Source organism: Chelonoidis abingdonii, chromosome 2, assembly GCF_003597395.2.
Source record: "Chelonoidis abingdonii isolate Lonesome George chromosome 2, CheloAbing_2.0, whole genome shotgun sequence".
Taxonomy (NCBI): domain Eukaryota; kingdom Metazoa; phylum Chordata; order Testudines; family Testudinidae; genus Chelonoidis; species Chelonoidis abingdonii.
In genome coordinates, this window is record NC_133770.1 from 232416935 (window position 1) to 232429257 (window position 12323).

Below are 12323 nucleotides of genomic sequence, written 5' to 3' on the forward strand. Positions count from 1 at the left end.
ACAATATGAGATTAGGTCACTCTCTCCATGCCCATTAAATCCCACAATCTCTTAGCTGTGAGTGCCTATAAAGGTATCATAGATTCAAGGACTGGAAGGGACCTTGAGAGGTCATCGAGTCCAGTCCCCTGCCCTCATGGCAGGACCAAATACTGTCTAGACCATCTCTGATAGACATTATCGTACCTACTCTAAATGATTCCTCAGAGATGGAGTTCCACCACCTCCCTGAGGCATTTATTCTCCAGAGTTCTAACTTATCCTGACCAGTTAGAACTTCTTCCATAATCCAAGGCTAAATCTCCCTTGCTCGAGTAGACCCAGTGTGCTTCTTGTGTTATCATTATTCGAGGCTAAGGGTGAAACAAGTTTTCTCCTCGGTCACTCCACTATGAATCTCGCTGCTATCGTTACCCTGTGATGAACTGCTGTAGTCCTCTCTCAGTCTTTCTTTCCAACTAAACAAACCCAATTCTTTCAGCCTTCCTTCGTAGGTTATGTTCTCAAGACCTTTAATCATTCTTGTTGCTCTCCTCTGGACTCTCTCCAATTTCTCCACATCTTTCTTGAAATGCGGTGCCCAGAACTGGACACAATACTCCAGTTGAGGCCTAACCAGCGCAGAAATAGAGCAGAAGAATGACTTCTTGTGTCTTGCTCACAACTCACTTGTTAATGCATCCCAGAATCATGTTTGCTTTTTTTCCCCAACAGCATCACACTGTTAACTCTTATTTAGCTTATGGTCACACTGTTGACTCATATTAGCTATGTTAATTTGTGACCTGGATACCCATTACCTGTGGAACTAAGACAGATAATTAAATTCATTTTTATTTGCTTTAATGACTTACATACATATGTTGAGTGGAGAATATGCCTGTATTGATAGAAAGAAGAGAGAACAGTTAAGGATGAAAAATACTGATTAACAGACAGCTATCAGAACAACTATGACATCTTTAAACACCTAAAGTATCATATAGAAGAGAACTGATCTAAGAAAGAAAAAAATCTGAAGAAATAACCTATTATGTCCATTAAATGTTACACATGAATTTGGATTAGCTGGTATCGGACATCTTCGGAGCAGTGCGGTTTTGGTCCCTTCTCTTCTGGTCTCTGACACCATCCAGATTGTTGAAAATACCAGCATACTCTACAGCAAGGAATAGCACTTTCTTAGGTACAAAGCTGAGGAACAAACAACATTTCTAGTTAGTCTTGATAGTGAAAAAATACCATCCACCCACTAATTCTAACTAACGCGGAAATAAATTAATACTACATATAAACATAAAATCAAATATGTCAGAGATGGTCTAGGTATACTTGGTCTGCCTCAGCATGGGTGGATGATATAGACGACTTCTTGAGGTCCCTTCCAGCACTACATTTCCATGACATAATACTTGACATCTCCAACCTTAGTCTTCACAGCATGTTTAACATTCCAAGTTTACAAACGAGGAAACAGACGCAGAGATATTAAGCCATTTGACTGAGAGCACAGAGCCAGTCAGTGTCAGAGGCAGTTTTAGAACTTGGGACTTCCTGACTTCTGGCCCCGAATGCCTTCCTGCAAATCACACTGTCTTATAATCTGAGAAGTGTGTTGGAAGCAGTAGTTGAGACCACCCTTTCTTCATAGTTCTGTAGGTAACTAGTCTGAAAATTGATAGTCCAGTGTCATATCTTATTGCACATTTTTACTAGCTTTGCATTCCGTTTAGCTACCAGATGTTTGGAGGTGGGGGCAGGGAGAAGAAATGCTGGAACAGAAGTCCCATTCTTACTTTTTCAAAGCAGAAATGTAATTGGTCAGAGGCATGAACACATAAAACTTCTCCTCTCGAATTGCATCCACAATCTTCCTGCCTGCATACTCTACATCCAAAATAGGAAGTAAAAGTGGCCTCCTGGGTAAAAGAGGACATGTAGCTGTTACAAAACTGTAAAACTTTACTCTTGGAATCACTTATTTCAAAACTGATAACTTCCCTCCTTCCTCCCACTTCAAATGGAAAATTTTGCTTCTTGCAATAAGTAAAGATTCTCCATTCTTAAGCCAGGCTTACACAACATTTAGGCTGACCTAGTTACATCACTCAAGAGTGCGAAAGATTCACACCCCTGAGCAGTATAGGTAAACTGACCTAACCTCCAGTGTAGATTATGCTATATTGACTTTCCATAGGTCTTGCATTGACCTAGTTACCGCTTCTCTGAGAGGTGGATTAACTAGTGATGGAAAACCCCTTTCCATTGCTGTAGGAAGTATCTACGCTAAGGATCTAAAGTGGTACAGCTGCAGCACCATAGCTGTGCTGCTGTAGCACCTGTAGTGTAGATGTAGCTTTAGAGTCCCCCTGTAAGTAAAACGATTAGTAAAATCTGTTGTTAACTGTGAAATTTTAACTAATAAATAGCACTCATACAGGGCCAGTTCTGAAGCCCACTGAAGTTAACAGGAGTTTTACGCATAGAAGTTTATATGTTAAATGTTTACCAAACAATGCTCTTTTGTGGCTAAGTTGTCAGATCTCTGCAAATGCACCCATCAACTCTTACTGCAGTTACATATATAACTGTGTGGACAATTTATGCACTCACATGCACACAAAGAGGTCACAAAATTTGGCCCCTACATCAGACTGGTTGTCTTTTATGGTCTGATTTTCATTTGGTCTTATCACTGACCATTTGAGTTGTGCGCTTTTCCCAGCTGTGTGTCAAAGTGCTGGTCCAAAGTGCTGCATAAACTCGTTATTTTATAGAGAGAGCTAAAGTTTAGTGCTAGTGAGCTGTGCAGGTGGCAGAGCTCTAAAGATTAAGTTCTTTCTGTAGAATAACTTCCTCAGCACCATATCTGCCAACAAGGCTTCTTGCCTGCCTGAGTGAGGGCGGTTTGTAACGCCAGCCGGTGTCCACATCAGGCTGATTCAAGAGCAAAATTTTATTTCAGGTAAGGCCACGGAATTGATGTTGGTCCCTATGCACTTTGAGATGGAATTTGAAATAGTGACCTATAAGATAAGGCTTTCTATCTTGCTACCAAATCCAAGCTAGTCATCCGTGTTTGAGTGCACACAGTGCACAGTGTCCACACTCCAGGGTTACAGGGTCTGTGAACTGTACCTATCCCACAGCATCTGGTATTATTAGACTATGTCTACATTATAGAACGTATGCCAGCATAGCTATGTTGGCACAGCCCCCTAGCACAGATACAGCCAACACCAACAGAAGGAGTTTTTCTCTCAGTGCAGGAGCACCACCTCCATGAATGACAGTAGCTACACTGACAGAATCACTCTGCTGTTGACATAGCTGCATCTACTCTGGTGGTTTTGTTGGCATAGCTATGTCAGTCGGGGGTGTATTTTTCCCCCCAACAGTTGTGACTGATGTAGCTACACTGATACAATTTAAGTGCAGACCAAGCCTTAGGCATGTACATAATGATATCATTATCTCTTGTGACATGTCCAAATGTATGGTATATACATTTCTCATTTGTTCCAGTGGATGATTTCAAGCTATCAGGACTAAACCCTGCTGAGCCCTCCCTCTTGCAAATACTATGCGGAAGTTCCCCAACGAAGCTCTTGCCGGAATGTTTGTGTGTCTGATATGGCAGGGCTTTCCCTTAGGTTCCAAGCATACATTGCCATGCCCAGTCTCTTTTAAGTAGGTATATTATCCAAATGTAAGCAAGTAAAACAAACAAACAAAAAAAACCCCACAATCCATCAGTTCACCTTATGCACTATGGTTTCATGGGCTCCCCTCCCAGGGATAATCCTTCTTGCAGCTTCCCAGGCCCAGCCAGCTCCTTTCTCAGCCACGTCTTGTTCGTTAGCTTTGCTCTCATCCAGCTCTTCTAGTCTTCTGGAACAGCAGCTCCAGGACACCCTTTCTGAGCACCTGGCCCCTACCACAGGAGTTCCCTTCACTCCACTGTAGTTCGTCTCTCCTAGTCACTCCCCCTCCTCCTGTCCTCTGACAGGCCTTTAGAGACCCAGATGTAGCCGCACCCCTTCTGATTGGCTTCATTGGCCACAGCTGCTCTGACACAGGGAAGCTGGACCAACTCGACCTGCAGGGGTCAGTTACTCTGTCACAGCATTTGCTACTCTGGGGGTTGTGGAGAGAGCCCTGGAGGGGACACTGGGCAGAGCCCCAGACTGGCCAAGTACTACTTCAGCTGCTTATGCCTGCATGCAGACAGCACTCTGAACTGTCAGAATGGTTACTGACTGACTGACAAGCAGAATCACTGCGGAAATGCACGGAAAAACCGAGAACAACAACAATTGCATTGCTTGGAGCTGCTAGACCAGTGCTTTGTCTACACTGGCACTGCAATGGTGCAGTGCCATTAGGGTGGATGACATAGTTGTCAGTCTTGCTCAGAGGAAGAGGAATTACAGTGATTGTGTGAACACCTGTGCACCATTGGTAGTGATTGTGTGTGGCCACGTGATGTGTTACAGGTGGCTAGGGGGCTGGGAAAGTGATTGCAAGGCTAATATTCTCTAGTGTAGGTAACATCATACACCAGTACATGTTTAGACTTCTGTGACAGTTGCAGATGTTTTAAGGGATGACAAACAAATTTGACTAAGTTCTGTGCTTCACCTTCCAGGAGAAGCAGCACTGAGGTGTGGCTCAGGAGGATGGGAGGCAAAGCTGGCTTTAAATCACCTGTGTATTTCTCACATTTTGGGCTGCTCCGGGGGCTGGAATGGCCTCTGATGTAAATCAGAACAGCTCTAGGGCTGCTCTGACTTATAGCAGTCTTCCCAGAGCCATCTATGAACATCCTAGAACAGACTCAGCTTCTCCTCCTATTTGCAACATTCCTGCATACTCCTATATAGGTTTGGACATGGAGTTCAGGCATTAAGGTTTTGTCTATGCTAAAGAGCCTATGCCAGCATCACCCCCTAGTGTAGATACAGCGTACATTGACAGGAATTTTTCTGTCAGCATAGGAACACTACCTCCCTGAACATCATTAGTTATGTCAACAGAAGCACCCTCCTTAGGCATAGCTGTGTTTACACTGCTGGTTTTATTGGCAGAGCTACGTTGCCAGAGGTGTCTTTTTCACACCTCTCACTAACATGGCTAGGCCAGTACAAGTTTTAAGTGTTGACCAAGGGTTAGTGTTCTGCATTTCTCAAGCAGATGCAAAAGTGAAATGAACTAAGGCCACTTTACTTCTTAATGAGAGAATCCACATAGGGGTATAATGCACTTTAACTAATGTACTTTGAATTCACACTTTTAGTTAATGCAACTTAACTTCTTGTGTAGATAAGTCTTCGATCATCAACACACTACCATGCCTAATTTTCACCTGCCTGAAAGAAGTGTCCAGTTGAGGCATTATCCAAAAGCCAATTTAAGTCAATGGGCTTTGGTTCAGGTACTTAGTCCTCCACTTCAGCAATGTCCCTCTTACCACATACATGCTGTAGAAATGCATTTCTGAGTAAGAGTCCACAGCCAGTAAGACTTTTGTGCTGTCTGTGCTCATGTCAGTTATTGGTCATGTGTGCTTAAGTGGAATCATTATTCATGGCGTTGTGCACTTATAAGCCATACAAATGGTATTAAAAAGCAAAGCCAACCTTAAAATGGCTGGAGACTGAAAAAATGATTCCTACTGTGTACTAATTCTATTTTCATACATGCCGTGACAGACTGACAATTTCCTGCAATGTCCTGAATGAATTTCATTGAATTAAATTAAACCATATTGAATTAGGTTAATACCTTTGGGGTCTATTATATTAAAAATGCAACTGTGTATGTGTTGTTGTAGCATTGCATATATTTCCATAGGAAGAGTAAATAGGAGAACAGCATGGGCTGATAAGACAAATGCACTCAGACTGTAACATTGTCAAAGAAACCAATTCCCTGGAGAGGCTCACATATACTAGTTCGAAATGGATTATCCAGGGACCAGACAAAGAAAAGGTTTTTGGATAAATAATTTGATTTTCAACTGGCTCAGGGCCTTCTTCTTGATCCAGCAAATTGACAGAACCTCTGGTCCACAAAGGTCCCCCATCTTTAGGGTGGGGTTGGAAAGACAGGGCAAACTGAGGCCCCATAAAACTGTGCTTGTTCTGAACTCAAGCGGTGATGAACTTGTGACCACAAAGGAAACCCCTGGATGTGGTGTTGCAGGACTGCTGCTGCCAGAGCCCATGTAAGATTGCGGGGGTGGGGATCTTTGGTAAGCTTATTAGCACGCGTGTAGGTCCTTTATTGATTTTAATGTGTTTTCTCTGTAGTGTTTTTACCTTAAGAATAAACTAGGCGTGCACAGAAGTTTTGTGTGGTACCTTATTATTCTAGCAATTATACCTGTTAACTGTCTCTGAGGAGAAAGCAAGCAGGTGTCCTCAGGCAACCTGTCTGTGCTGGGCATAACAGAGTGAAGGCAGGGAACTGTGCTGCCTGGGAATGTCTTGGTCAGAAGGGAGAGAGAAATGTGGGTCTCCACCCAAGAAATACAACAGCTGTGGAGCTGGAAGCATAAGAGTGGGTGGCATTGGCTGGACCACAGAGGGGAATTAAACCACTGAGAGGGCAGTTGCCCTGAATGGTGACAAATGCTAGATCTAAAGTCAACCATTTTTAGTATTCCAGATGCAATTGCTTAATATGCAAAATAGAAGAAGTTTTACTTACGAGACATGAATACCTGTAGATAATTCTGTATTTACGAAAGAAGGACAGACGATGGTGGTTTTAATGCCTTTCTTTCCTGCAGCCTGCAACTCAAAAGTTAATGACTCCAGAAAGCCAATTATTGCAAATTTACTTGCACTATAATCTGTAAAGAGAAGAAAAAAAGAATATTCAAACACATCATTAGCATCAGAGCAAGTGTTACTGCCTGAATTTAAATTTTTAGAATAAAATACTTAAACTTTGGTAACAATGAGTTATGCTATGCTACTTTCTGTTTTGTTTTAGGGCCCAGTTGTGCAACCCTTACTCATGTTGGTGAGCATTTATTGAGGTGAGTTCAACAGAACTATTCATGCAAGAGCTCACTAGCATGAGCAAGGTTCTCACAACCGGACCATTAATTTGCACAGCATAAGACCTATAATCTGACAACATAATCTGACAAGAGTAGCTGAGATGTTGAAACATTTCAGTTTGTTACTGGAGCTCAGGCACAGCACTGGTACGCGTGGAAAGAGCATCCTGGATATTTACATGCAAATAACAGACCAAACATCCTATTAGTTTCAGAACACCTGGATCCAGAACTACCCCAAGAAGCTTACACTGGAACAGAAACTATTTCCTTTGCTAAACTCTAAGGGCACTACCTCCTCAATGCTGCCTTTAAGACAGATGATTCCCTTCAGACCCTTCATCCAACAAACCATACTTTTTCTCTTCCAGGTTCTCATTATTATATTCTTCCCCTACCTCACCCATTACTCCCTCAGACTCTTCATTGGTGTCTCTTAATCCGCCATTCTTTCATGTGCAATTCTCTTCTCTTCCCTGGATATAACCTCATCAAACTCATCTGCTCCCAAGACTCTCATTATCATTATCCTCTGGTAGTTAGTTAGATTTGAGATTCTTGCTATCTTTTGTCCAGTCTTGTGGCTCTAGTTGTCTTAGACATCTCCTCTTGGATGTCCTTCTGCATGTCAAACTTGATCTTTCCAAAAATGAAATTCTCATCTTTCCTACTAATCCTTCCCCATGTCATCTTCCTCCATTACCAACGGCAACTCCATTATCCTTCCATTGCCCAGGCCTGCAATGTGGATGTCATTAAGGTTCCACAAACATCCTTAATACAGGCTATTCCTAACTTTTCGTGTTTGTCTTTGCAACTTTAACAACAAGTTTTTTTAAAGAATAAAAAGAAGTGTAATATTCCTCTCTCTCCACTTGTGCTTGAAGACTAAATTCAATAAATGATAGCAGGTGTAGTCTTATTCTTTGAAGCAGTGTGTTACATGTGCATGAGTAGCCCCATTTTATAGACAGAAAGATTCTGCCAAATCTAACTACTCAGATATGCTGACAGGAAGTGTAATTAAGTGGCTGAAAGTTCGGTTGGCCATGTTAAAGACATGATTGCATTCTCAGATTCTCAATGGAGTATGTGGTCTTGCCTAACAGAAGGTGGGAAGAACACAGAATTATTAATATCAATCAATAGAAGAAGCAAGACATGCTCCTAATTGCCTGGTTGTTAGCACAATGGTCTTTTGAGAGGAAATATGTGGAGCTGAATGATCCATTTTGTCTGTGTGGAATGCAAAAGTGAGAGGTTGGGAAGCATACAACATGCGGATGGTCTGTTCAGGAATTTTAATAGCAAGCTCGACTGAGAAAAACACAAAAGGAAAATGGAGCATTTTAACAGCTGATAACTCATTGAATCAGAATGGATTTTCATGGTGATCATAAAAGGCACCTCTTATGACACCAGGAACATCCCCCTACTAAATATAAAGTTCTAGCTGCAAACCATGGAGGCAATAGAGCTCTTTTCAAAAAGTCAGAAAAAATGATAATGGGAAATATTAGGCAATGTTCCTCCAGAGATCACCGCTGTCCCCGTAATAAATGAATTATTGGTTTGCTATGGTGCGTATTGCTCCTTCCAGTCCATGAAGCCTGCAGGAGGCTTGTTTATGCTAAACAGGCATAATCATCATAGTTCTTTCCTTCAATCTGCTCATAATTTTTTACAACTACTTGCAGGATTTTTATGAGTTTATACTATCGTTGCATAATAAATTAAGACAACTTTCCTTTAAAAAGCTGGATGAGATTTCAGAAGTAAAATCATTAACTCTGAGTATACATTTAAATTAATTCAGAATACCTCTATAGTACACTAACCTGTCAGTTTATTGGCACCAATAAGTCCAATTCCACTTGAGATACTAACCAAGTGTCCACGGTTACGGGCTATCATAGCTGGAAGGAAGGCTTTGCAAGTCTATGGAACACAGAAGAAACCACACAATTAGGCATCAGTTAAAATTAGTTCATTCTATAATTAGGTTTTACCACTTCAATTACTTTTCAAAGCTTCACTTTTGAAAATAGGAGACTTTTAAGATAATGACTTTTCAAGGAGTAAGCTTTTCCCTAAAATCATGGAGATTTATCAGCACAGAGATTATTCTTATTTCATCCGTTTAGTGTTTCCTTCTGGCTTGACTTTGCAGACTCGCTGAAGTGTTTTCAATTAGGTTTTTCCAGTCATATTGATCCACTAGGGGGAGCTAGAAGCCAACTTGTCAGGCAGATGGAGGGAAAGGGATGATAGTTGCAGGCAGAGGTGGCCTGTTAGCCATGCAGCAATTCTCCAAAAAGGGCCATATTTTTGGATTTTAATGTATCTACCCTAAAACGCCCCCACGTTATACATCATTTGAAAAAACTTATTTTATGTACTATGACAAGACACCTTTCACCTCAGCTGGTTTGGTGTTTGTCCCTCTGGCTGTGGGGGTCTCGTGTAAATCAGCCCCACTCTGGTAGTTTTTAATTCCACACTTTGGTTTATTTTTCAATATTTACAAGGTGGGCCTCAGAGTAGGCCAGAGGAGCTCTCTTGAACAAAATAAAAGTCCAAATTCACAACACAAAAATAAATACCTTTCCCTGCACCCTCTCCGTGGCGTTGCCTTACGACACTGACTTTTCGTTGGTAGTTCTTCCACAAACAGAAGTTAACTTGAGTTTTTCCCCTATGGGGAGGAGAGCAGTCTTCCACCCAGCAGAAGCCTTTCCTCCCTACTGCCACAAGGCCTCCTGCAACTTGTTTCTCATACCTCCCTCAAACCAGAAAAGGGTTTTTTTTAAGGATCACCAGAGGCCTTTAATTGGTTCAGGCATCTCAAGCTAACCTGAGAAGTTCTTTTCAGTTCACAGGGAAAAGGGCCTTTACCATTCTAGGGCTGATATATCTGCCTTCCACCACTCTTTTATAGCTGTCTGGTCTGATTTTGCCACAATACATTTAGATGAAGTATGATGTGAAGCTGTCCAAGTGGTGCCACAAGCCTGCAGGCTGGGTGAAACAATGGTACTCAGAATGAGAAAGGTGTCTTTTTTTGCACTGTTCCAGAAACATTGCAACATGGCTACTGTTTAAGTTAATTTCAACACTGTACTGTGGTGTTTATTGGTCAAATCTACCAGACGACAATTTAATAAAAGACTTTTATTGATTTTGCATGGGCAAGTTTGTTTTTCCCCCCCCAGAAGTGATGAAGCTGTTCAGCATGTGGCAAAAATAGTGAATATCAACACTTTGCAATTTGCTAACATGAAATACTTCGACAATTAAGAGTATGTGATGTGAAAACATCTCACTGCAGATTATAAAGTTTCTATACAGTATTTTTGATTAAAATTTGCTGACCAGGTCATTCTCACATTGAAGGTTGTGCACCAGTATCAGTAGATTGTGTGCCCATAGCCTGTAGTGCAGAGTGGATAGATATAAATGTATGAGAATTCCTAATTCTTCACCATTAGTAAGCTTTTGTACATACAGTGTAGCTTCTAGCAGGGCCAGCTCCAGGCACCAGCATTCCAAGTAGGTGCTTGGAGCGGCAATCTGCAAGGGGCAGCAGTCCGTGTGTTTCTGCCCCTAAACAGTGTGCTGAATTGCCACAATGGATGGTGGGGGCAGTCCATGAGCCGTTAGGGCAGCACACGTGTTTCCGCAGCAGTGGAAATTCGGTGGCAGCTTCTATGTTCAGCTGTCCGCAGCGATGCAGCTTCGGTCTTCTGGCTGAAGACAGAAGCTGCTGCTGAATTGCCGCTGCTATGGAAACGCACGTGCCGCCTTAACGGCACACAGACTGCCCCGGCCATCTGCAGTGGCAATTCGGCGCGCTGCTTGGGGTAGCAAAAACAGCAGAGCTGGCCCTGGCTTCTAGTCTGCCTGGTAGAAGATTTTCATTTGTAATTGTCTATGTATGTAGTACTAGCCTTTGAAATATTCTAGAAACTAGCCTTTTAATTGACTTATGCATAGGTCAGTATTAGAGATGACAATACATAGCTTCATATTACGAATATGCAAAAACTATGAGAGAAAGAAGTGCTATAACAAAAGTAGTGAAAAGAAAATCCACAAACAAGTCCTTGCTCTGCGGTGAAGAGCATGGTACAGCTTTACCACCTGTCACGGGGTCACTCACCACACCGGCACCTGATGCTTGGCACTTCAGGAATTAGCTCAGTCCCAGCGGGTGCATCCTCAGGTGGTGGTGGCTCTGTTGTCATCGCCTCCGCCTACAGACCCGTTATGGCTCCTTTCTCTCAGCGTCTGCTTTGTGGCACAGCCCTCCGCCATGTCACTCTCCCCTCCAGGAGACTCCTCCAATAAGAGTCCAGCTGCTCCTCGCAGCAGCTTGGCAGTCCACAGCCAGGCTGCTCCTTCAGCAATTAGTGTGGCGGAGGGATCCAGGCCCGCCCACTACTCCAGGCCCCGGTCCAGGGACCCCGCAAACAGCAGCTTCCTGCTGCCTCCTCCTTCCAGCTGTCTCTATTCCCTGGGCCACTTCCCCGCAGCCTCAGTTCCTTCTGCTCTTGCCTCTGGCTCCTTTGCCCTCTTCCCAGGGCCTCAAGGCTGCAAGTCCTGGCAGCCTGCCAGGAACCTTCTAGGAAGCCAGTTGTCTCCCCAGGGCTCCCTGCAGCAGACTCCTTCAGTCTGGTCTACAGCTTCCTTTTACTTGGGCCAGCTGGGCCCTGATTGGCTGGTCCAGCCATCGCCCTAATTGTCTGCAGCCACCACCCTAATTGGCTGTTTCCCCTGCAGCCACTCCTTTGGCTGCCTTGCCCTCAGTCTCCCTAGGCTGGTTTTAACCCTCTCAGGACCAGTGCAGAGCAGATGCCCCGTCACACCACCATATCCACAACAATATGACAAACCCATTTGACCCTGAATCACATCCAGAGGTCCTTATCAATATATCTAGTGGAATATGTGTAACATCAGATGTATAAGACTCTACTGGAAACAGATAATGTTGGTGAAGAACAAATGGAGAGATTTGAGAGAGGGGCACTTGATCTGGTATCACCACATTTTCTGAGATGACCAAGAAAACCAAATTTAAGTCTGGCAAGGGAAGGACATTCACAGCAGCTATCAGTCCAGAAATTGTTTTCTGCAGAGCCCTGTCCTTAGCAAGATGCAGAGATGATATTTCAATGGCAACTGCAGCAGAGAATCCTGTGGCACCTTATAGACTAACAGAAGTTTTGGAGCGTGAGCTTTCGTGGGTGAATAC

The 12323-nt window shown here is 43.0% G+C and overlaps 1 protein-coding gene across 1 annotated transcript in view; it reads right to left on the reverse strand.

Moving 5' to 3' along the window:
• Positions 1-886: 886 nt before the first annotated feature.
• Positions 887-12323, reverse strand: part of LOC116834637 (epidermal retinol dehydrogenase 2-like) — a 31263-nt gene continuing 19826 nt past the window's right edge. The window contains exons 3-6 of the mRNA XM_032796874.2: positions 8908-9007; positions 6712-6856; positions 1797-1919; positions 887-1194 (exon numbers count right to left, since the gene is read on the reverse strand). Coding sequence (XP_032652765.1) covers positions 1065-1194; positions 1797-1919; positions 6712-6856; positions 8908-9007 — 498 coding nt within the window. The 3' untranslated portion in view covers positions 887-1064. The remainder of the gene's footprint in view (positions 1195-1796; positions 1920-6711; positions 6857-8907; positions 9008-12323) is intronic.